A 25,775-nucleotide genomic window follows, 5' to 3' on the forward strand; every position below is an offset into this window, starting at 1 on the left:
TTAAGAATGGATATAACATGATATTTGTTTCTAATATTATATAATTACTTTTTAAGTTTTATGTTAAAAATATAATGAGGCCTTAGTTAATAATATTAACTAATATTTTTTTTTTATTAAGCAAGACAATCAATGGGGAAAAGGCAAGCAAAGCATATGTTTGAACACACACATTCAGACCATGAAATAAATTAACCAGATCATCTCCTGCAACATTTAAATTAAAAATAATAAATAATTTTAAAAATAGATTCTTGCCGAAAGAAAATCTGTGTTCTTTCTTTTATTTATTGAAGTCTGAACGCCCTATTGGCTATTAGACATGAATCCAAAGGCCGGAAAGTGGAAAAAAGGAAATGTTAAAATAATAATTGGCTTATCCGGTAAGATCATTTTATTATTATTAAAAAAGCAACTCGTTTTCTCTTCTTTTGCCTCCTTCCATATCCAAATTAGTAAGTGGTAAAGATTTTTAAATTTTGGTTTCTTTCTGCTTAATTACGAATTAGTATTTAATTATTTGGTCATTTATACTTAAATAGACTAATAAAAATTTTTATTTTCAGAATTTAATTGTTTAATTTTCTAGTTTTATCTTCGTTATATTAGATTCCTCATTAGTCAAAAGAATCAAAAACTGTAACAAGAATAAAATCAACGGACTATATGTTAAATTGTAAATATAAATAGTTCTAATTAGTAGGAAGGTTGGATTTGAGAAAGAAAAATAGGACTCAATTGAAAATAACTTTATAAGTGAGAAGTAAACAGTAATTTCACACACACAGAAGACTAAATTGAAATTTTACAAAAAAACAGCATATTTAAACGTATCATTCATTTTTTCTCATTGCATCTCATTCATATCAATTCTCATATACACGATTTTTCTCTCACTCGCACCAACATCACTACACTAATTCTTTTGTTTTTCACTCTCACGTCACAACAGTATACACACATCATGCACAAAATGTTAGCCATATTGATAGGTGAGGTAAGAACAATCTGAACCACAAGTTTTAGTTATAATTATAAAGTTTTTTTAGATCAATATTATTTTAATAATAGATATTTATAGATTTTTCTAGAGTAAAGGAGATATTTTGAAGAGATAATTCATAGACAAATAAAGAGTTTTTTAGAAAAACTTGATATTTGTTAATCATGAAGTCTTGTAGAGAGTCAATGATGACTCTTAACACTCCCCTCAGCATTGACTCTCTTTGAATGTCATCCTTGATGTTATACTAAGTTGCCTTTAAACTCCTTAAATTTGATCACACCAAGTCCTTTAATAAATATATCCATAATTTGATTTTCCTTTAATGCTTGAAACTCTTTCTCCATAGCTTTTCTCCATTCAATTTTAAGAGTTGCTTTATCAAAGGTTATTGGCTCCTTTTCTTGAGTAAGAGCAGCATTAGCATATATCATATTTGGTATTTGTATTCTGCTTGACCGTCTTAATTGTCGATGTGATCCATCTGCATCATCAATCTCTTGTTGATTTGATCGAGCATCTTCAGCAGTTCTTTCATATGGTCTGTCATGGGCTTGCAACCTTTTGTTGTGACATTGACACTTTCTTCTCTTCTTGGTAAGCAAGTGCTAAGTCTTCTACAACTTTAAGACTTGGCTTTCTTTCACAACTAAATTTTTTTTATAGCCTTTCTTCCATTTCTTTTCAGTTCGAAAGTGCTACTGCTTATGGACACCAAAATGCTTCATCAAATACTATATTAATTTCTTGATGTATAGCATCAATCATTTGTAGGATCATTTCTTTCAATACCATATCCCATGAGGATGTATTAAATCTCTTTTTTATCGAGCTTACTACATAATCCCTCTAGTACAAACACGTAGAAAACATAACCAAAAATTTTGAAATGACTGACTGTAGATTTTATGGCATTTGGAAATGTAAGACGAATCTAAGCTCTAGCTTTAGGTAGTTGATTGATCACATGAGTTGCCATCTTCATATGCTTAACCCAAAACTTTCCGAGAACATTTATGGCCTATAACATACTTTGATAGTCTCACCAAGATGTTGATTCTTTCCTTTAACCACTCCATTTTATTGTGGAGTCCTTGGACATCTCAATCACTGCAAAAAAAAAAAAAAAAAAAAAAAAAAAATGCCAAATTGCGACCGACTAAAATCGGTCGCAACTTTGTGACCGCTTTGCGACATATAGACAAACAGTCACGGATTTTAGCACTAAAAATTCCCGCGAGTTTGGTTTTTAGTTTGCGATCCTTGTACTACGGATTTGCGACCGATTTGCGACTAAATATATTTTCGTCGCAAAATTGCGCGCTTCAAAATTAAGAATAAGTTCTGAGACCGATTAGCGACAGAATTGCGACCGACAATGTGAGTCGCAATTTTGTCGCGAAGTAAAACGACGTCGCAGAATTAAAATTTACGACCGATACTAATGAAATTTGCGACCGATGCGTCGGTCGCAAAATTTAGGGCTGTAAACGCCAGACGCCCTTCTTCTTCTTTCTTCTTCTTTCTTTCATCTCCTCTCCTCCGTCCGTAGCGCCGCTCTAGCCCCTCCTGACACCGCTCCAGCCCGCCTGACGCCGCCACCCCCGCTCCATTGCAGATCCGGTCACTCCTCAACGCCATTCGCCACCGTTTTGAGGTAATTAGTTTTGCAATTTATTTTTTTTCAAATTTTTTTTTTCTTTTTGCGATTTATGTGTTTTTTGCAATTTATTATTATTATTATTATTATTATTATTATTATTATTGTTAATGTTGTTGTTATTATTATTATTATTATTATTGTATTAAATTGTTACTGTTATAGTATTATTATTATTATTATTATTATTATTATTATTGTTAATTTTATAATAATTATTATTATTAATATTGTTATTGTTATTATTTGAAAAATAATATTGTTATTGTTGTTGTTGTTATTAGTCTTATTATTATTATTATTATTGTTATTACACTTGTTACTGTTCTTATTCTTATTATTCTTATTATTCTTCTTCTTATTCTTCTTCTTGTCTTACCTTGTTCCTGTTGTTCTTCTTCTTCTTCTTCTTATTCTTCTTCTTCTTCTTCTTGTTCCTGTTCTCATTCTTCTTCTTCTTCTTCTTTTTCTTGTTCTTCTTTGCCAACTCCTCTTGTTCTTGTTGTTGTTGTTCTTCTTATTCTTATTATTCTTGTATTAACTTGTTACTGTTCTTCTTATTATTATTATTATTATTATTATTATTATTATTATTATTATTATTATTATGTATGTTTTCCGTTACCAAGGTTCTGAAATTGTCGGTCTCAATATAAAGATCGCAAGTTTCAGTTTCAAATAAGTTAAAATTGAATTTATAAGTTGATGGAACTTTAAATTAACCTAAACCTAATCAAAGTTCTGAAACTGTCGGTCTCAATATAAAGATGGCAATTTTCAGTTTCAAATAAGTTTAAATTCAATTTATGAGTTGATGGAATTTTAAATTAACCTAAACCTATTTGAAAATTAACAACTTATAAATAATTCGAAATATATATAGATATAATAATCACAAACTTGAGCTTCATGAAAACTATGAAGGATAATAACGAAGCTGAAAAATTCAATTTGTAGAACCGAATTTCTTCAATAATTGTTCAATTTCTGTGTGATAATAACTTATTTAGACCCAATTTACGAGTCTATCTATGAACCAAATTAATGAATAATATATATTTTTTTTTCAGAAATGAGTTTTTTCTGACTATTTATTAGAAAAAAAAAGAGTAAAGTTGGAACAATTTATTCATTTATTTTGTACCAAAAGATAATGTACAAGGTAGGTATTGGCGGTTGAGCAATTTAAACATAATCAAAAACTTAATGCAATATTAGGTTATTACATGTTCTTAATTATTGACAACTCTTTCTTGAGAAGTTTTGGCTGTGTTTTTCTTTATTTTATATTATTGTCGTTATTATTCTTAAATATGTTTTTATTAAATGAATGATGAGTTTGGATTGGAGGCCTAGTAGTGGCCATTTTGCCTTTGGAGAATGTTGATATGATATAAAAGTGTTTATTGAAGTGTCTTTGTATTTGAGATTTGATTGTGTTGTGATGAAATGCTGCCGAATTTTTTTTCCAAAAAATTCAATATGTGGAATAGTACGCTTACCTTTATTATAGTAGGTATATATATATATATATATATATATATATATATATATATATATATAACCTTTGTATTGAATAAATGAACTTAGTGATTTTACATTTATATATAGTTACCCTTATTATAGAAATAACCTTAGTTAGTTATAAGTGTAAATTGAACATTACATTAGTGGCATGTTTTAAGGATGGTTTAGACTAATGCAATTACATATAATTTACCCCTTATAAACACATTGTTAATTAGGTAAAAAAAATGCGAAATAATCGAGATTGGATGTACTGGAGGTTCGAGGTCAATGGGATATTAAGACAAGAGTTCCTGCAAGGATTGGAGGCGTTTATACAGTTTGCAGTTGGTAATCCCAGTTTTATGGATGGTAATAAGTTGAGGTGTCCATGTAATCACAAGAAGTGTCGAAATCGAGCCTTCTTAGACATCGATACAGTGAAACTTCATTTGTGCAAAAATGGGTTCGTGGAAAATTATTACGAATGGATACATCATGGTAAACCTCGAATTGCCAGTGGGTCAGGCCACTCCATTCCGGTAAGTTTAGAAGTTCAGCCTTATCAATTTCTGTATGGTAATCAATGTAATGATATGGTAATCGATGCGAGTAGAGTACAATGTAATTGGGATAATATGGAGGAATCGCCAAACGTAGCAGCACAACAATTGTTTGACATGCTAAGTGCAGCTAACAGTGAACTGTGGCCTGGATGCAAGAATCATTCAGTTCTGTCTGTTGTGGCACGATTACTACACATGAAAGCGGAGCACCATTTTTCAGAAAGGTGTTACGATGATTTTGTGCAGTTAGCAAAGGAAATGTTGCCTGAAGGTCATTCAATGGTTGATAATTTTTATCGGACAAAAAAATTAGTTCAGGGATTGGGACTACCTGTAGAAAAGATTGATTACTGTCGTAATAATTGTATGATATTCTGGGGTGTTGACTCAGAATTCAGAGACTGCAAGTTTTATAATCTACCAAGATATCAACGGCGGGGTCAAGGGACTGGTACAGTACAAAGAGAGAAGGCTTTCAAGAAGATGTATTATTTCCCCCTTATTCCTCGCCTTCAAAGGTTATATGCATCTAAGATGACAGCTGAACACATGACATGGCATGCTTTGCATGAATATGAGGATGGTATAATGACTCATCTGTCAGACTCTGAAGCGTGGAAACATTTTGATAACATTCATCCTGTGTTTGCTGCTGATATGAGAAACGTGAGATTGGGGCTTTGTACTGATGGGTTTCAGCCGTTTGGCCAATCAGGACAACAATATTCATCATGGCTTGTCATTGTCACACCATATAATCTACCACCGTCAATATGTATAAAAGATGAATATATATTTTTGTGTGTTATTGTTCCTGACCCTACTAATCCAAAACACAAAATTGATGTGTTTCGGCAGCTTTTGATTGCCGAACTAAATTATTTATGGAAATATGGGGTTGAAACATTCGATATTTCGACCAATCAGAATTTCATAATGCGAGCTGCTTTGCTTTGGACCATCAGTGATTTTTCAGCATTTGGAATGTTATCTGGGTGGAGTACGGCAGGCAAATTGGCTTGTCCTCATTGCATGGAAAACACTAATGCATTTACACTAAAGAATGGAGGTAAACAATGTTGGTTTGATTGTCATCGCAAATTCTTACTAGAATCTCACCCTTGGAGGAGAAATCGACAATGCTTTAGAAAGAACACGACTATTGTTGAACCCCCTCCGCCTATGAAGTCAGGAGCTGAAATATTACAAGAAATTGAAGATCTGGGGCTTATGAAAGTTACAGAGTTAGCTGCAGATGAGGCAAATACAAGAATTGGCAGGAATAGCGGGTGGTAAAAGTGAAGCATCTTCTGGGATTTGCCATACTGGAGTTCACTTCTTATCCGTCATAACCTTGATGTGATGCACATAGAAAAAAATGTGTTTGAAAATCTGTTTAACATTGTCATGAACATTGAAGGGAAAACCAAGGATAATGCAAAAGCGAGAGCAAACATGAAGGAAATTTGTCGTTGACCAGAACTCGATCAATCTGTACTTACTGGTAAGTTTCCAAAGGCATGTTATTATTTAGATAAACCCCAAAGGCAATTATTGTGCGAATGGTTACGATCATTAAGGTTTCCAGATGGCTACTGTTCAAATATGGGTAGATGTGTGGACATGAGGAAGTACAGATTGTTTGGCATGAAAAGCCATGACTGCCATGTTTTCATGCAAAGATTGATCCCTGTGGCATTCCGGGAATTATTACCAGGAAAAATTTGGGAAGCAATGATAGAATTGAGTCTCTTTTTCAAGGAATTGACGATGACTGTTACCCGATGCGATGATATGGACCAATTAGCGCGAGAAATACCAGTAGTGATGTGCAAATTGGAGTGAATTTTTCCACCCAGCTTCTTTGATTCTATGGAACATTTGCCGGTTCATTTGCCCTATAAATGACGTTTAGCAGGACCGGTACAATATCGATGGATGTATCCATTTGAGAGGTGATTCACTAACATCTCATTCTAATGATTACATCATTTATTTGAACTCATACTTACATATTGGCATTGTACAATGACAGACACCTGCAGAAAATTAAAAAGAATGTGCGCAATAAGGCAAAGGTCAAGGGATCAATTTGCATTGCATATTTGGTGGAAGAAGCTTCCACATTCTGTTCACACTACTTTGACCAACATGTTTTCACCGAGCATCGGAGAGGGCCACGTAACGATGACGGAGGAGATCGCGTACAATCTGAGTTTGAAGGAAATCTAAAAATTTTCACCTATCCTGGGCGTACGATTGGTAAATAAAAAAAAAAGACGATTAACTGATGCAGAGATACAAGCGGCTCAAACCTATATTTTATTGAATTGCGAAGAGATTACACCATATGTACAATAAGTATACATAATGTAGACAGTCTAAACTTGACGTGGGCCATTGTTAAATCATACTTATGCTAATTTGGTTCGTTGATAAATAGGATATATATCAATCTTTTGCGACTTCAAAATCCCAATTTGACTGATACTGCAGTTGATGCAAAGCTAGACTCCAAATTTGCAGAATGGTTCAAATATTATGTAAGTTACTTTCAATGTACATAACATGGAATGTACATTTATTAAATCTCACTCATGTCATTATTATTTCCCATAGGCTCGAAGCTCGAGAATCGATATTGGTAACAGATTCATTACAGATCTAGAAAAAGGACCTCTACCGGTTGCTAATGCCTACTCTGGCTACTTTGTAAATGGTTACAAGTTTCACACTGAGGTTTATGGGAGAAGCAGAAAGACAATGAACAGCAGTGTTTGTATAAAGGGATCAAACTACAGTGACGTGTCAAATGATTTTTATGGGAAATTGGTTGAGGTTTTGGAGTTAGAATATCCAGGCCTACCAATGAAGTGCACAATCTTATTCAAATGTGAATGGTTTGATCCTATGCCAAACATTAGCACGAAGGTTCATCCTAAGTATAATCTGGTAGATATTAATCAAAGAAGAAGATATACAAAGTATGAACCTTTTGTGTTGGCAATGCAAGCTGCACAGGTGTACTATGTCCCATATCCATCGTTTAAACGAGATCGTTGCGATTGGATGGCAGTGTGTAAAATCAAGGCTAGATCAGTTGTTCATGCACTTGAAACCAAACAATCTGTTTCACTCGCAGTATCGGAGACATTTCAAGAAGTTAGGGTTGATACGCAACCGATGCAAGTTGTTGAAGATTTAACAGATAGATTGGATGATGAAAGCCGATCTTATGTTGAAATAGGAGCATCGGATGATGAAGAGGAAGAAGATCAAATCATCATGGGTACCTCAGAAGACGAATATGAAGAAGAGGAAGCTAATGAAGAAGAGGAGGAAGCAGATGATATTGAAGACACTTAAAACTTAGAGCAGTTTTACTGTTACAAATTGATAAATGTATATTTAATTAATATTATTAATGAAGAATTTCAATGGTATTAACTTTCTTTACTCATATTTACCACATGTTCTACAATTCATATAATTGTATAAATTCATTTTATCTAGGCTCTGATATCTGCAGTACAGATGGCTAGAGGCATAGCGTTTGATTCAGACGCATCCGGCAGTGGTTCGCGTGGAGGTCGTGGCCCAGGACGCAGTGCCCGTGGACGAGGAGGGTCGATCCCTCCTTCTTCTTCAGGTACGTCTGGGGCTTCATCCTCTGCTCAGCGACCAATACTGCCACCATCACATCCTTCTTCAGATACGTCTGGGGCTCCATCTTCTGCTCAGCGACCAGTACTGCCGCCATCACATCCTTCTCCTCCTTCCTCTTCTACCCCCGTTTCTGGACCAGTACAGACTCCACCAGCTGCATAGTCACCTACTGTGCAAGGTAATCATAAATGTCATTACTGTCATTTCAATTATATATTAATTATCTACATTTATAGCATTTGTCACTTCTTTTGCAGCTTCATCAGATCCACGTATCAGCCTCAGTTTGGTAGCGGGACAGTAAGTACTCATTCAATTTTTCCAAAGGCATATTTTGTTCAGATTGTGATGCTTTCGTCTAATTATATTTCACTTCTGTTTTTTTTTTTCAGCATATATCCATCTTCTCGAGCAGCGAGGCAAATTTTGAGGATAATCAAGCTACAGCTGCATAAAGAAGGATACACATGGGATGCCGTACCACAAGAGGCGAGAGACTTTTATTGGGAGGAGTTTCAGGTACTCTTTGGTTGAAGTTATATCATCATTCAATGTTTACAATTCATCAAGATACCTCCTTAGTATTGAAACGCTATATTTCATTTTTTGCAGAAACATTTCATATGGGACGAGGACATTACGGCTATGCTGAAAGTGGCCTGGGAGAAGATATGCGCTGATCGATATGCTGAATTCACCTATAGGATGAGAAGAAGCGGTAAGAAGTAGCAGTGCGTGTCTCAGGAGATATGGGAGAGTTGGCAAAAGGCTTGGGAGGATCCTGCATTCAAGAGAAAGCGGGAGATATTTGCACAAAACAGGCGCAGTGAGACTGGCGGTGATGGAGCAGGACCTTCTCGACACACAGGCGGATCAATATCTGCTATAGAGATAGCTCGATTATTAGTAAGTGAACTAGTTCCTTTATATGAAACTGATGTTTAATGAAAAGACACCATATATATTAATATATCATGCATAAAAATTCATTACAGGCTAAACAATTAGGTCGTGAGCCAAACCCGATTGAGGTGTTTACATACACTCACACGAAGGACCACGATCGTAGTACGTTTGTCGACAGACGTGCGCTGAGCGTCAATGTAAGTAACAATGAATAATATTTACATTTACCCTCTACTCGTTGCGAAGATGTACAAAGTTCAATATAATAAAGCTTGCAATTGCATTGATTAATTAATTTTTTGTTTTCAGGAGAACTATACTAAAGCTCGGGAGCGTCTTGTTTCTTCTCAGACTGGTGAATCTAAAGCTGAGTCAAGAATTGATGAGGTAGCACTTTATCTTGAGGCTGTAGGGGGCGAGAAGAAGAGGAAGGTATACGGCATCGGGTCTCAGGCATCACAGTTTTACTGCGGCTCAGCAGCTCACGCTTCTACAGCCAGCGCAAGACCACAGCCCGAGCACACTAACGAGCACTATACTGAATTACGAGCTCAACTTGATGATCAGCAGAGACAGATTGCAGAGCTTAGAGCGCATGTGATGCGGCTGTCCAGTGAGCCCGATGCTGGTACTTCTTCCTGTAATCCTGCGCCTGCTACAGACCGAAATGTTTCGACGTCTCAACAGCAGCCACTACCAGCTCCTGATCCCGATGCTGCAGACGATACCTTGGTCACCCCTCCTGGCACTACAACACATCCAGCAGGTACTCCTCCTGACGATCCAACATCAGATCGTGCAGATGAGCAGCAGTGTAGATTTGATTTTGGACCTTTTTAGTTTTTCATATGTATATTTGATATTTTGTTCAGTACAATAAAAATTACATTTTTATATTGTTCTTGAATTGCGTGTGTGATATATATGTATATATGTCAATTTTCATAGTGCGAAAAAATTATGGTTTCATAATAATATTTAAAATTTTTTTTATTTTTTTTTAATTTTGCGACCGATTTGCTACCAAAAATTAAAATTTTAAATTTACAATTTGCGACCGATTTGCAACCGACTTTTAAAATTGCGACAGATTCTTCTGCGACCAATTTGCGACAGAGTTTCCAAATGAAACACGACCAAAATTTGCGACCGATTATTCAAAATCGGTCGCTAATTTGCGACCGACGAAAACATCGGTCGCAAAAATCTTTGCGACGAGTGATTTTGCGATCGATATCTATCGGTCTCAGATCGGTCGCTAAGTGAAATTAGCGACCGATTTTTGGCATTTTGCGACCGATTGGTCGGTCGCAAAATGGCATTTTTTTTTAGTGAATTGTCTCCTAATTTTATATTGGTTTAGATATTTAAAAAAAATTATTTAATTTATATTCTCCACCATTATTAGTGCATAGGCATCTTCTAATTATACTTTCAATATTAAATTCTTTGAATTTAACAAACATCTCAGATTTTTCTTTCATAAAATAAATCTAGATGTACCTAGAATAGTCATTGATGAATGTGACCATATACAACATGCTTCCAATCGACCGTTATTTACTAGGCCAAAATACGTTGGAGTGCATGAGCTTTAATGGTTTTTTGGCTCTATAACTTGACTCTGCACATGATAACTGATTTACTTTACCATATTGACAACTATAGCACATACTATCTCCTCGAATTTTGAGCTAGGAAAAACCTTTAAAAATATATGGACTTGTTCATGATTACCTTTAGCTTATGATAACGCAAGCATTCTACAAATTAACTATTTTACTCTTTTAACTCTTATCTATGTATGTTGACTTTTTTAATAATACATAGATAGAATTTACTATTTCGCCTCTGAGTTTAGCGTGCCTAGTCTTCACCTCCTTGCATACCTTAATATCATCTATGCAAACACTACATAATTGATTGATGATGTCAACTGATTTATTGATAGTAGGTTCTTTTTTATTATGGATATATGATACACATCTTAAAATTGTAAAGACTTTATCTATATCGTGATGTTACTTTTGCCTCATCAATGTCAAAAATTGGCAATCTTAAAAGCATTTGATGTCATAATCTCTTGAGTGCATTTGTATCCAATCAAGTTTGTAAGCTTCTTTTTATGTCCTGTCATATGGTTAGAGCAGCATAAATCAATGATCCAACCCTCTTAATAATTTAATCTTTTGGAGTGTTGTGCTACAAATGATTGTTCATTAGCAGCATTCTCCATCAAACTAGCTAGGAAGTTCCTTACTTCTAAGAGTGTATGAATCATCCTCGACCCGATTTCTGTTGAAGTCAATTTCTTCCTCTTGCCTAATTATAGCAAGTCAAGTATAGGCATTCCATTCCTCTTCACTATAGTCCTTTGCTCTATGTTTGTAGGAAGTTGCAATGTTCCTTCAGTTGACTTTATTTTGGAGCGACAATTATGAGTAAAGTGACATTTCTTCCAACACTTGAAGGATTCAACAAAGCATTATCTATAATTATTCCAGTGCTTTTCTTCCTTTCTTGAAACTCCCATATTTGGTAGCTTGTTTGTCTATCTTGAGAGGATTTATTTTCATCCTTTGCCTTGAACTTTAATCCTTTCCAATCTTTGGATTGGCTTTTTTCTTTTTAATTGCACTCTTTAGTGAGATCACTACTATCTATTTACCCAAGGTTTCTTGATTAGCTAACAAATGATTTAGAGCTTCCAACGGTGGCTGAATTAGCCGTCTTTGAACAGCTGCAATAAATCAATGATATTCGAGTCTTAACCATGAATGATAATTCTTCTCTTTCGAGATTCACTAATTGCACTTTGAGAATCTAGTTTTGAGATTTCATTGCAAAGACACATTCTTGGAGAGATATTAATTTATTTGTCATGTTGCCTTGTTTTAATAACATTCAATTCATTCTCTAAGAATTGAAGTCGCATCTCATTTTTCTTTGGAAGCCCAAATATCTCACGCCTCCTTTAGCCTTTTTTATCTTTCATATATTTTAAAATGTTGTCTTCAATAGAAACTTTTATGATGCATAGGGTCTTACCAGCTTTTGCTTTCCATTTTGACACCATGGCTTTTGATGCTTCATTTTCTGTTGCTTCAGGTGGTATAATGTCATTTCCGCTAACAATGTCCCACAATTTTTTGCCTTCCAAGTAAGACCTCATAATAGTTTGCCAAAGATTATAATTATGATCATTTGAGCTTTTTAATTGAGCCCATAAGTTGGAAATCCACCATCGTGATTTGATAAGCTCCTCATTTTATTAATTAAAGCTTCTCATTTGAGCTTTTTCTGTTGCTTGGTCTCAAACCAATCAGCACTGTAGACTTGTACATGAACAACAGTTCTCTTAGCGTGAAAACTGTAATCTCGAATTGCCCTGGCTATTGATCACAAATACTAGTCCCTAACCAACTGGGCTCTTAATAATAGACTGAGAAGGTCTTTTCTAATGTGAAAGATTAGTCAAAGTTACAATTAGAGAGCATACTCAAATACTTATATTAGTTCTAGTACCAGATTGATAAATTTGAGGAGACAAAAAATTAAACTCAATTGAAAATAATTTTTTATTTGTGAGGACTAAATAGTAGTTTACATATATAAAAGGATTAAATTGAAATTTTATAAAAAATTTATACGCGATACTTATTTTTCCTCGCTGACTCTCAATCATACTCGTATAGACACAATTTCTTTCTCAATCACACAAATTCTTCTCCTTTCACTCTCTCTTCACATTACTACACACCTTAATTACCATACTACACACTAAACATTGGCCATATTTATAGGTGCAGTAAGAATAATCTCTATTATAAGTTTTAGTCAATAATTACAAAGATTTTTCCAGAGGAATATTATTAATAGATATTTGTAAATTTTTCTAAAATAAGGGAGATATTTTATAGAGTAATAAATGTTCTTATGAAACAACTTAGATATTTTGTAAAGAAATGGAGTTTTCTAGATAGTCGATGATGACTCTTTATAATATTCAAACATGTATCATAATTGGCTAATAAGATTTTATCGGATTTCAATCACTCGATATAGATATGTCTATTTATCAGTATATTTGAACACGATCGAAAGATTAAATTATTTTTCAGACACTTTTATATGCCACGTAACTAGTATGTGCATTCATTATAAATGAAAAAAATAATCGAATGAATTAAGTAATGTAAATGATAATAGAACCAAAAGACTATATATATATGGTTCAATTCTGAAAATAAAAGCTCGAACTAGTATATAGTTAAGAGACTAAATAATAATTCGCTTTAACTATATATATGAAAAAATTCTTTAAACTAAATAATACAAAAAGAATATTAGATTAGTTCAAGAATTGGAGTTACTATTAAATGTCAAAAAAAAAAAGAATTGGAGTTACTAATTCAAGTAAACCAAACCAGTTGAAGAAGTAGGAGTACAATTTGATTTGGTATATTTTATTTTTAAACCGAAATTTTAATTTGAAATAGAATTTCGAGACATGGGATTCAAAATGCAATATAATTTTTTAGAAATTGTATATAAAATAGGGAATGTAATTGAAAAAAATATATATATATTACAATTTATTTCCCAAACTTTTATTTTAAAATTTTTATTTATATTTCAAATATATTAAATATAAATATTTTTCAGGGAACAACAATCCTATTATACGTACACCCTTATTGTTTAGTTAGATAATTCATACATTATAACAATTTACTTATTTTAGTCTATTATTATGTTGGGATTGTATGATTGTCTTATTTGGTAATTCATTACTTTTTAGACTATGATTTTAATTCTATTAATTTGGGATTTAGATTTGTAGTATTTCCTTTACTGAAGGCTGAATTATTAACTTTTTTTATTTTTTTTATATTTTTTAAATTGCGATTTAAATTATATTTATGCATTTGGATTTAAGATTTTTTCTTTTGTCAATAATTAAATTATCGTTTTAATATTTTTTACATTTCGTTTAAATAAATAAAATGACTAATCAATGAGTTTGAAAATTTTAAAGGTAAAAAATTTTGAATTCTAAAATTTTAAACTGAATATTAATGGAATAAAATTTTCCATTAAAAAAAATAGAATGGAACGCAATGTTTTAAATTCTAAAATATTTTTTAGAATGGAATTGGAAGAATCTCAAATTGGAAAATATATGAACTAAGCTATTAGCTCAATAATCTAAATGTTTGATAGTTTCTTTAAATATTTTATATAAAAATTTAATAAAAGAAAACTTTATAACGTCTAGATGATGTTCTTTGCCTTTTTCTATATTAATCTCAAATTTCTACTTTATTGGAGAAAAAACACTAGGAAAGTGAATACTAATTGTACTTAATCCTAAGATTATTTAATGATTTGATTTATTATTACTAATATTTTTTATTATTTTTTATTATTTCGGATAAATATTTTTATATATTAAACAAATAAGAAAATTGATTAAAAAATTATATTGTTTTTATATGTATTCGAAAATAATTTTATTACAAATATTATAAATAAATAATTATTTATTATTACTAATGAATCATGAATAAAGTACGCATAAAAATTGAAATCTGATTGTGTTAAATAATTATTTAGATCTAAGCTTTACAAGTAACTTAGAGCAAATATCGAATGCTAATTCTTAGCTATTACGGACCTTGAAATTTGCTCTAAAAACTTGTAAAGCTTAGATCTAAATAATTCGAACCATGAAAAAATATCGAATCTTAAAATCATTCTTAAAAAAATAATAATAAATAATAATATATTTGGGTCCTAAAATATTGAAATTTTATTATTTCTTGGGCCTTTGGGCCTCCTGTCAATATTCAAAAGCCCAAATTTCTGAGCGACGGAATTTGAGCGATTTAATTTATACTTTCTACGAATTTATTAAATTTCTTCATTTGATTGTGAAAATAAGCCAGAATTCATGAAATTGATAAAATATATCATTGCCTCAATTCTATTAGTTTATAGGAACGTGAAAATTCCATATCAAAAGTTATATATAGATATATATATATATATTTTAATTCCAGTAATATCCATACATTGTATTTTATGACCAAAAATAAAATGTCGAATTGCATTATGGATTCTACATTTCATGGTTCTTGTTAAATCCATGAATTTTACATTCCATCAATCCATACTACTAATTAATGGAAAAAGGATTTGAAAGTTACCAACACAAATTCTCTTCTTCTTCTTTTTTTTTTTTTTTTTTTTTTTTTTTTTTTTTTTTTTTTTTTTTTTTTTTGACAATTCTGTAACCTTATAAGAACATCCATACAAAAATGGAGAATCAGAGAGGACTTTTTTTTTTTTTTTGTTTTTATTGATAATAAAACTATATGCACGTGCCTTAGGCAATTGAGACCAACTTTATGAACAAGCATAGAGCTTTTCAAGGACAATGAAGATTTCCATTTTTCCTGCAAGTAAGAACCAATTTGAATACCATATAGGGTAACTCAAAAAAAGTTAGATCATTTTCTGACTATGGTTCGAGTTTACATATCCTTCAATGCCATATTTCTGGTATACTGTAACTTGATTCTCCTCCCACCACAGCTCCGCTTCTCTCTCTGCAAATTTTTTTCGGCTGCAAAACACCATGAAATATAAGAATTATTAGCTAATATTTGTTTTGGCCTAACCCCTCCTTTTATATAAATGAATTTGAAGTACAAAATTTATCTACAACTGATAATCTTTTTTAAGCATTCCATAAAATTCAATAGAGTTCATTTATACCAAACAAAGGTCTAAAGATTTTCATGTCAAACCAATGGAAACATAGAAGAAAGTTAATATTAATAACAGAATTACCTGAATCGGACTCGCTTTAATCCCTTTTGGCCACCTGGCAGAATCGTAAATGTTATATATACACCAGGTTCATATTGTTCAACCCATTCAAGCCTCGACCCTCTAGTTCCATTTTGCCTAGAGTCGGTTTTTGTGACATGAGAATCATCCTCTGATTTGGCAATGTCCATAGATTTTAACGTATTAGAGAATACAATTGGAGAACTTGATAAACTATCTATTTGTCCTGGCCTTTGGTACTTTAACTTCAGGAGGCAAATGTAATGAAGCAAATGCAAGCCGCGGACTCGCTAGAGTAGGACTATTAGTGCATGCAGGCGTGTTCGGAGAACTATTCAGATCATTTCCACCTTTTGCTTCTGTTCCAGTAGATATTTTGTCCGACATTGCATGAAGCTGCAAACATTAATTATCAATTAGTGCTTAGTTCAAGACTGTCAAAGCTATACAACATAGCCGAATTTCATTACCCGTAATGCCAAAGCTTTATAATATCATTAGCTGCTTTGCGCTTGGCTGCTTCCTCTCTGGCTATTGACCAAGTTTCTCTATAGTTTCTTGGCATTCTTGAATCTTCTGGCTTCGGATTTTAGACTGCATCTCGAGGCTCCTAACCTACATCAAATAAAAAGGAAATCTTCCGAGTATAAGCATTTTTCTTACAGAATAAACTTGAAACATACAAGACAACTAAAATAATAGTAAAAGAATATTGAAGCTGAGAATGCTAAAGAGAAACATTACGAGCAATAGTACAATATCAAACCCAGTTTTTCCATGGAAGAAAAATAAGCATATCAAGAGAGGCCGGAACATAGACAGACAAACATAAAAGCTCTACAGACAGCATGATTTTAGATGAAAGCAACAGCCGAAAATTTTCCATATTTAGTAAATACCATGTAATCTGGACAAATAACTTAAGACAATTTCAAAAACATCTACTCAGAAGAATGGCAAAGTTTGAGTATTTGACAACAGAAAATAGTAGTCGAAAATGAATTTTTTTCCTTTGCCAACAGAAGTTGGTTAGACATTTTGGGGATAAATTGCAACAGTGACCACTTAACTCAGAATCAAATTATATTATGGTCTTACTTTATTCTTTAAGTTAACCAATCATCAAGGATATCCCTAAAGTTGTTTGTGCCCAACGAAGAAGAGACAATAGCAGCACAATGAAAGCAGAACAATTCATCAGCGAAAGTAACCTGAATTTTGAAGCTAAACCATAAGAAGTTATTACCTCTGCTCCTAGTCTATCAACTTCTTCAGCAAGCTTCTTGTTTGCCTCAAGCATTTCTTCATCCTATACTTACACTACTGAAAACAATAGATCTTGAATCTACCAGAGGGAAAGATTTGTTGCTATGGTATGACTCAAAGACAATAGGGCAATGAAACTTGCCCCCATCTTGGCAATGGAACTGAAGGGGATACAGTTTCTAAATGATGCAGCTTTTCCCCATGGTTTTTAGGAGTCTTCGCCTGACCAGCTTGGCTATCAAGATTATATGATTGGCTGGCTGACTGTTGATGACTTCCCGGCGTAGTTGCTTCTCCGCAACCCTCTTTCTCATCAGATAATATATTATATGCAGCTAAATGCTGTTTTGGACTGCAATTTTCCTGCTTCAGTATTCTACCAGAAAGTGTAGCCTTCTGCAGATGGTTAAAACAAGAATCGCAGACGCGAGAAGGTTTACTTTTATTTGGAGCCAAAGATGCATTTATAACTTTCTTGCTACTACATGTATGGCAGAAAAGAAGACCACAGTTATAACAGTTATGTTTCTTCCTAGTAAGTCCAAAAGGCATTCTACAACCACTACAAGCTGATTGATCAGTAACAGTAATGGACTTGTGCAAACAAATTACAGCAGTTAAATTTGATCCACAGGCTACACTTTCAACTTTCCTTTCTCTCAAAGCCTCAACTAAAGTTGGCAAGTTCCTATCTTCGACATTTCCTAATCCTAACTGTCCATTTGCACCTTTCCCCCAAGTATATACATTTCCCTCAGCTGTCAAGGCAGCAACATGATATGATCCTGATGATATCTCCTTAACGAATTCTCCTCTTAGCTTACCTTCAACTACAGTGATTGATTTATCCTTCGTCTGTGGATTCCCTAACTGGCCGTGCACTGAGCTTCCAATAGTGTAGACGTTACCAGTATTAGTAAGTGCAACAGTGAGCATTCTTCCACAAGAAACTTGAACAAAATCATACTCCAAAAGTTGTCCAACACATGTTGGTACAAGTCTTTTTTCCATATCAACATGCCCAAGTCTTCCTTTATCACCATCTCCCCATGTAAATAGTTTCCCAGCAACAGCATTAAACTTGAAGCGATCAGCACTAATATCCACAATAGCAGCAGTATGCCATGACCCGCAAGCAACAGATTTTACCCATAAGCCTTTTAGAGATTCAACTTCTTTAGGCTGATAAACACTTTGAAGATTCCCATGCCCAAGAGCACCAAAAGTTCCATCTCCATACGTAAACAACTGCCCAGAGGAAGATATAGTTGCTACGTGCCATTCCCCACAAGCAGCTTTCAATATAGTTATACCATCAAGAGGACCCGAAACTTTATATGGTAACCACTGGCTTCTGGTTGTCCCTTCATCAACTAAATTAGCACCATATGTGTTGTCACCCCATGTATATAGTTCCCCAGAATGTGTAATAGCACATGATTGATATTCACCACAGGCTACAGATTTTATATAAACACCTTCCAAAGATTCAACAACTCTTGGATAGCTCACATCCATGTTAACTTTATGTCCAAGCTTTCCACCACTTCCTTCACCCCAGGCAGAACACTTCACCTCTTTTGGTGATTAATGCAGCATGTTTCCTTCCTAAGGATATATTTCGAACATCAAGCATCACAGTAGATTCCAATAATTTTGGCATTAATGCATCAACTTGCGTCCCACTCTGGTTACTGAGCCGCTGAACCATCCCTCCTATGTTTCCTCCTTCCACACCTTCCCCCCAGATCAGAATATCCCTTAGGATGTCATTATTTTCTATCTGTGGAGATCCATAAGTTGGAGCAACAAACCTATGGGACATCTCTTTCCACATTTCTTGAGATTTGGTCCAATGTATGGTGACTTTGGAACTAACACATCCACCGCATTCTGCACCGGTGGAAGACTTGATTCTGAGAAACAAAAGCTATCAGAAGAATCAGAAAAGCACCTCTTGGAAAGTGACTGAGTAGGACTTCCACATAAGCTGCGCACCTTCAAGATATTAAACAAAAAAAAAAAAAAAAAAAATCAAACTATTTCATAATAAGTAACTTGTAAAAACATCAGCGGCAGTGAAAAATAAAAACATAAATAAGGTGGTTGATGAAGCATTTATGACTCAACACTAAACAAAAAGGAAAAGCATTTATCTAAGTCAAACAATAGTCCACCGCTTAAAAAATTGCATAAACTGATATTAAATATTTTATCTCTATTAAGGATCTACAAAGTAAGATATTTAAAACCTGAGAAAAATCAGTGGGATCCTCCAGAATTCCCAAATTATGCTTTCTTCTTATATAACCAGCTGGACTGTTGACACAACTTTGTGCTGCTCTGTGGTTCCTGAGACCGGTAAAAGGCCGAGAATGGTGAGACCTGATACCACAGCTTTTAAGCCTATAAACCAAGAATCAGCCTGCGCTTTGTCCTTGCATATCTATGTAAAGATAACAATAGAAAAATAACAAAACCATTAATCTTTGATGAAGAAATGAAAAATGAAAGGTTATATAACATGCAAGATTGCTCAAATGTGCACAAAAAAAACATTCAATATAAGTTACCAAATCCAGTGAGCGTTCACCGTTAGCATAAATTAGTGAAAATGACTGATGCTCCTTATCTGGTTGAGGTGCCTTCGAAAATTTATCTGTGACAAGTGGAATTGACATTTCAAGTCATTAACAAAATCAATAAAAAAAATGCATTAAAAATTAATTTAATACTAAAAAAGATCCTTAGTTTACGTACAGTCTTCTGGCCAGTACTAATCTTCATAACTGAGCTTAATTTCAATTGCTTTTCCTGCTGTCCAGAATACCATATCAAATATTTCTCATCCTGAAAAATAAATCAAATAAACATTTCCTTTTGATAACAAACAGCAAAAAGAAATCAAAAAAACGGCAATTGACACTCAATTAAGACAATCTACTTTCATGTTCAACCTGAAATTTGGAACAAAAGTTGCAATAACTACAGTCAAATCAATATCTTTATACATTAAAGGGCACAAAATTCAACAGCAGTAATCAAATAATTATGTCCATAGGCCTAATTATTAGCTCCAAAATGTAAATTCAGACCCAGTTAATTTCCAGGAGATATCAGAAGTTTTTGTCAGAGAAGCATACTAAGCATGGACCACTTAAGACAATAATGAAAGCTAAAGAAGATGAACAGAAGCCTGTAATTAATTTCTCACATATGTTATCATAAATTGTTTTCTTTATTTGTCTATTTTTTGAATTTAAAATTTAGCTACCGTAGACAGCCTAAAAGGACAGAATTTGGGGCTTCCCTCTTCTTCCATACTTCAAAAGGTAGGCACCTTTCTTCAAAGCCAAAATTGCCTGCAAAGCCATTAAACATAAATTTAGCAAGTCTCCCATGAAAACCATATAATGAAATGAATAAATAAATGACAAATATAGAAGAAAGGAAAAAAGAAAACTTACTGACCAAGAACTAAATCAAAGTGACAACTGAAACTCTGAACTTAGAAAGAAATCCAATATAAAAGAAAACATGAAAATTATATTACATTAACAAAAAACTGAATTATAAGAAGCATCTCAAATAGAAAATAAGAAACACTAAGAGGATCCTATTAGAAAACACAATGTCAGTGTTTAAATTTATTCATTAAAAGAAAGAAGAACATAAAACAACAAACTAAAATGATCTTGAAAAAGTTACTACTTTTCATCAGAATAAATAAAACCCAACAAAGCAAAGTTCACTTAGAATTTCTATTTTAAAAAAGTTAAAGTATAAGAAAGTGATTGATCACTCAATTTACACTAACAAGAAGTACATTGATAACCCAGAAAAATGAAAAACGAATAAACAACAAGAAAACACTTCAAGAGAAAACAGAACAAAAATGCAAGAGAAATATATGCGCAGACGGAGAGAGAGACCTGTTCAATAGTTCTGTCGAAGGGCACTACTTGTAAGATTCTTCAACCATTTTTGGCTTCAAGCAAGAAACATTGCAGAGAGGGAGAGAGAGAATATTTGAGTGAAGACTGAGGAGACAAAGAAAGCAGAATGAGAAGGAGGGTGGTATCCTAAAAGGGAACCTCAAGTAACTGTTACACAAGAATTTGTACGACGGGGAGAAAGAGCGAGAGAATTGAAACTAAAACAAGAATGGCTTCTCTGCTCTGCTGCAGAGTACTTCTGCAATAACAAGATACTGCTATATGCAATAAATATAAAGGGGTTTCCTTTCTTTTATTGTAATTTTTTTTTTTTTTTTTGGTTTACTCTATTTAATGATTTCCTCTTCTTGGGTTCTCTTCTCTCTTTCTTATGAATCTGTTTCTTCTTCCATTACTGTTTTCGCTCACCTTGTAAGTCGTGTACACAGAGAAATTAGAGGACTAGGGACAGACATAAAGAGGTTTAATAAGCAAACTAAACCCATGTGCACGTGTACACAGAACACGAGAGGTTTTATTTTTATTTTTTTAATGTTTCTTTTCTTTCATAATTATTGTTGAGGTATTTTCTTAAAAGAATTTTTTAATTTCAGAAATTTTTTTAGTAAACAAATAATGTTTAAGATTGAGGTACATATTTAAATTTAATTAATACTAATAATAGTATATTTCTTTATTCAGATGCAGATCAAATATGGGTAACGTATGAAATTATAAAGATTATTATTATCTTCTAAAAAAGGAAATAAAATCATAAGTTCAAACAAATATAGATAGAAGAGGGTATTACATTTTAAAAAATAGACATTCAAGTATTAAATTTTTTGTTCGATTTGATTTAGGTTAAAAAAATTAAAATTAAAATAATTAAATTTTTTATCAAAAACCAAACTAATCATATTTCTATATTATCGAACCAAATCTGGTTTATTATTTTTTTTTTAATTTAGCTAAAAAATTATTTTTGACCTGAAACGAGTTGAGATAATAGAATCAAAATAACCAAAATAAAGTAATAGAATTTTCCGGTTCAATTTAGTTGAATCCCATCTAAACCAAAATAAGTGAAAATTAAGAATTTTAGAAATCCAACCCAACCAAATTTCCAAACAATCAAGCTAAATTTCTGGATTAAAATGGTTCGATTCGATTTGTGGATCAAAACCAAATAGTCGTCAGTCAGATTTTTGTCCTTTCCTTTGTCTCTTATTGTTTTCTTTACTTGTTTTTTTATCAGTTACAGTAATGATACTGCTAGTGGTTAGTTAGAAAAGAGAAAAAAAATAAAAAAAACAACAAGGGAATAGTCCATTAATTTTGGATAATTGAAATTTTAATTAGCATTGATTAAGGAATATAAAGCATAATTAGAGGAGTAGAGGTGGATGCATTAATTGTTGAATGCAGTTGAAATTCCTTATATCGTTACTCCATTATTTTAAATAAGAACAACTAATTTTTCATCAAGATTAAGAAAGTAGTTTAACCAATTATTTTTTATTTATTTTTTTTTAATTTACCCTTAATATATCATTTATTCCTCCTCTAATATTAATACTTGCCTTAAATTATGTTTCAAGTTTTAATGAGGTTTAAATGTTTTGTTGGAATGAAGGGAATACAAACAATTGCAAAAATGAAATTTACGTTCGAACTGCGGAAAGAAATTCATTTTTTGTCATTTATTGAGAAAGTTGTATGAAAATATGAAAATCTTTGTTCATTTAATTTTTCAACTGCCTTTAATTATTAAAAATATATTTTAAATATTGCGCAATTTTTTAAATATTCGGCACAATCCGTAAGAATTTTTTTCAATGTGGTCAACTTGAAATTTTGTGTTCTCTTTCCATTCAAACTCCATTTTAATTAGTGCTCATATAACCTATATGAGCACATTTGTTTTACAATGGAGATTGATGTAAAAAAATCCATTCTCCAAAATTTATTCACATTAAATGTTCATTTAATGTGAATAAATTTGTTTGTCACTATCTTGAGAATCTCTCACACTAAAAGCTTCACAAATGATTAAAACAAGAATAATATAGACTTTTCACATTAGCATATAAATTTTTCACATTAGCATTGTTCTCAGAGTTACTGAATTAGACAAAATTTTATATATAAAAGAGCACCTAAAATGGAAATTTTTATATAACGGAAGAAGTATTTATGTGCATTGAATAATTTTGGTTCAACAATTAAGCCACCTAATAACCAATTAACTTTGCTATTGGCTCTTCAAATTCTTTTCACCTTCTTCTCTTTCCACTTCTGTCCTTTTATTAACAATAGAGAGAGATAAAAATGTTTGATGTAAGTAACAAATGAATTTTATTATCTTATACTATCAAACAATAAAATTATGATATTATAACACGTTATATTAGCAAACTATTTAATACATGGAAAAAATTTTATTTTTTTGAAAAACATTAAAAGAAAAATAATCATAAATTAATTATATGCTTATAAATTTTAATAAAAGTAAAAAAAAAAAACCAAAATTATAAATGATGCTCTAAAATAGATTATTATATTACTATCTTCATTCCATGATACTTGTCACATTTGAAAAAATAGTTTGTTCCAAATAATTGTCACATCTGTAGTTTTAAGGAGTAATAATATTTTTTTTCATATTTATCCTTTGTATATGACTAATAATTATTACTTCAATTTAATGATTTTCTTAGAGAATTAGTATTAATTTAATGATTTTCTTAGAGAATTAGTATTAAATTAAGGATAATATAGTCAACATACTCAATAATTTATTGTAATTTAGATAAATTTAATTATTTTCTCAAGGGACGTGAAATTTTAAATGTGGCAAGTATTATGGAATAGAAGTAGTAATTTATAAGAGCCATATATCTATAATCCTTACTTTGAGAAAATTTGTTATTTTTTATTTTATTATTTCATAAATTTTTTTTTTTTTTTTGTGAATGCTCTTAGAAGCCCAACCAATGAAAATAAACCAAATAGTTTATTCTAAAATACTTGTCATATTTGTGGTTTCAAGGAGTATTATTTTTTTTATGTTTACCTTTTGTATATGACCAATAATTATTACTTTAATTTGATAATTTCTTAGAAAATTAATGTTAAATTAAGGATAATATAGTCAATTTAATCAATAATTTATTATAAATTAAGTAAATTAATGATTTTCCAATGAACATGAAATTTGACAAGTATTATGTAACAGAGGTTTAATGTTTATTTATATATAGTTTGATTTTAAAAACAGCATTGGATTCATTCCTAGGATATTCTATTCCCAGTTATTCCGACAACAGCTTCTCTAACAACCGATTTTCAAAGAACCGATTCTTTAGCGGTCTCAATTTTATTCGGTTTTTATAAAAGTTAGACCAAATTGAATCCACATGGACCTGATTCCATACTGAAATTGAAGCTCAGTCACGTGATTGTTTGTAGTGCATATAATTTTTTTTTCTTTTTTGGCAATTGATAAATTTCTACTATATTTCCTTAATAAATTGAAAACTTATGTATTACATTTAATTTATTTTTATTATAAGATTATTATTATTTTTTCAACTATTTTCCACATTAAGAAGGACTTCCATAACATTTCAAAAAAGAAAAGGACATTCATATGATCTTTTAAATATATTGACACTTGTCCAATTATAAAATTTTTAATTCATTCATTTGAAATTTTTCATAACCATAATTTTTAGTATTTTAAAATTAATTTGCATTAATATATAAATTTGCTATATCTTTTTTGGAATCTTGTCATGATAAAGAATTTTTATAAAATAAAACAAGTTTAAATAGTAACTATTATTCATATCCAAATAGCAATTATTTGAAAAATCGAAGTTTAAATATAAGGCTATGTTTACAAAAGTTAAAAAATTTTGGAAATTGTTATTTATATTTAAAAATAAAAATGTGGCTAAAATGAGAAGAGGCTTAAACTCTACAGATGGCCATAATAAAGCGACAAGGTCAAGATCTGTTTCTCCCTTCCAAGAATCGGAACATATCTGAATATTGTAGTTTGTTTTTTAAATACTTCGTCAGAGTATTTGTAGTTTGCTTTTCCACGGTATTTGTCCAGTAGCTTCGTGTGTTTGTATTATTCTTTAGAATTTGAAGGCATGTATTATTATTATATTATTTTTGTTTTAACCATTTAATATCTAAAATTCACTAACCGATTAATTCAAATTCGAGCCAAACAGACCTATGAAGGTAGACAAAGCAGACCTATGAAGGTGGACAAAGCGCTGCTTTTAAATCGGCTCCAGCTCAAGACCTGTAATTAAAGAAGAGATTTTTATCATCCATTTTACCTCCTCAAATATGTTCAAAGGGAACATGTTTACTAGAAAATCCATGTGAGAAAC

The 25,775-nt window shown here is 31.9% G+C and overlaps 1 protein-coding gene and 1 pseudogene across 2 annotated transcripts; one reads left to right on the forward strand and one right to left on the reverse strand.

Annotated features, from left to right (window-relative positions):
- The first annotated feature begins 3,816 nt into the window (after positions 1 to 3,816).
- Positions 3,817 to 10,246, forward strand: LOC149497021 (uncharacterized). The gene is made up of 4 exons (XM_089719993.1): positions 3,817 to 3,825; positions 9,146 to 9,307; positions 9,397 to 9,504; positions 9,617 to 10,246. Exons 1-4 carry the CDS (start codon positions 3,817 to 3,819, stop codon positions 10,145 to 10,147), a joined length of 810 nt encoding a protein of 269 aa, XP_089576119.1. The 3' UTR covers positions 10,148 to 10,246.
- A 5,449-nt stretch (positions 10,247 to 15,695) lies between these two features.
- On the reverse strand, positions 15,696 to 20,067 carry LOC149497022 (PH, RCC1 and FYVE domains-containing protein 1-like; annotated as a pseudogene). Its single transcript, XR_016320324.1, has 6 exons — positions 20,002 to 20,067; positions 19,681 to 19,874; positions 17,409 to 19,426; positions 16,633 to 16,777; positions 16,163 to 16,558; positions 15,696 to 15,935 (listed from the first exon to the last, which is right to left on the reverse strand). The product of XR_016320324.1 is annotated as a PH, RCC1 and FYVE domains-containing protein 1-like (transcript).
- Positions 20,068 to 25,775: the final 5,708 nt, after the last annotated feature.

Source organism: Jatropha curcas, chromosome 4 (genome assembly GCF_041381405.1).
Source record: "Jatropha curcas cultivar XTBG-Jc1 chromosome 4, XTBG_Jcur_1.0, whole genome shotgun sequence".
In the NCBI taxonomy this organism is placed as follows: domain Eukaryota; kingdom Viridiplantae; phylum Streptophyta; class Magnoliopsida; order Malpighiales; family Euphorbiaceae; genus Jatropha; species Jatropha curcas.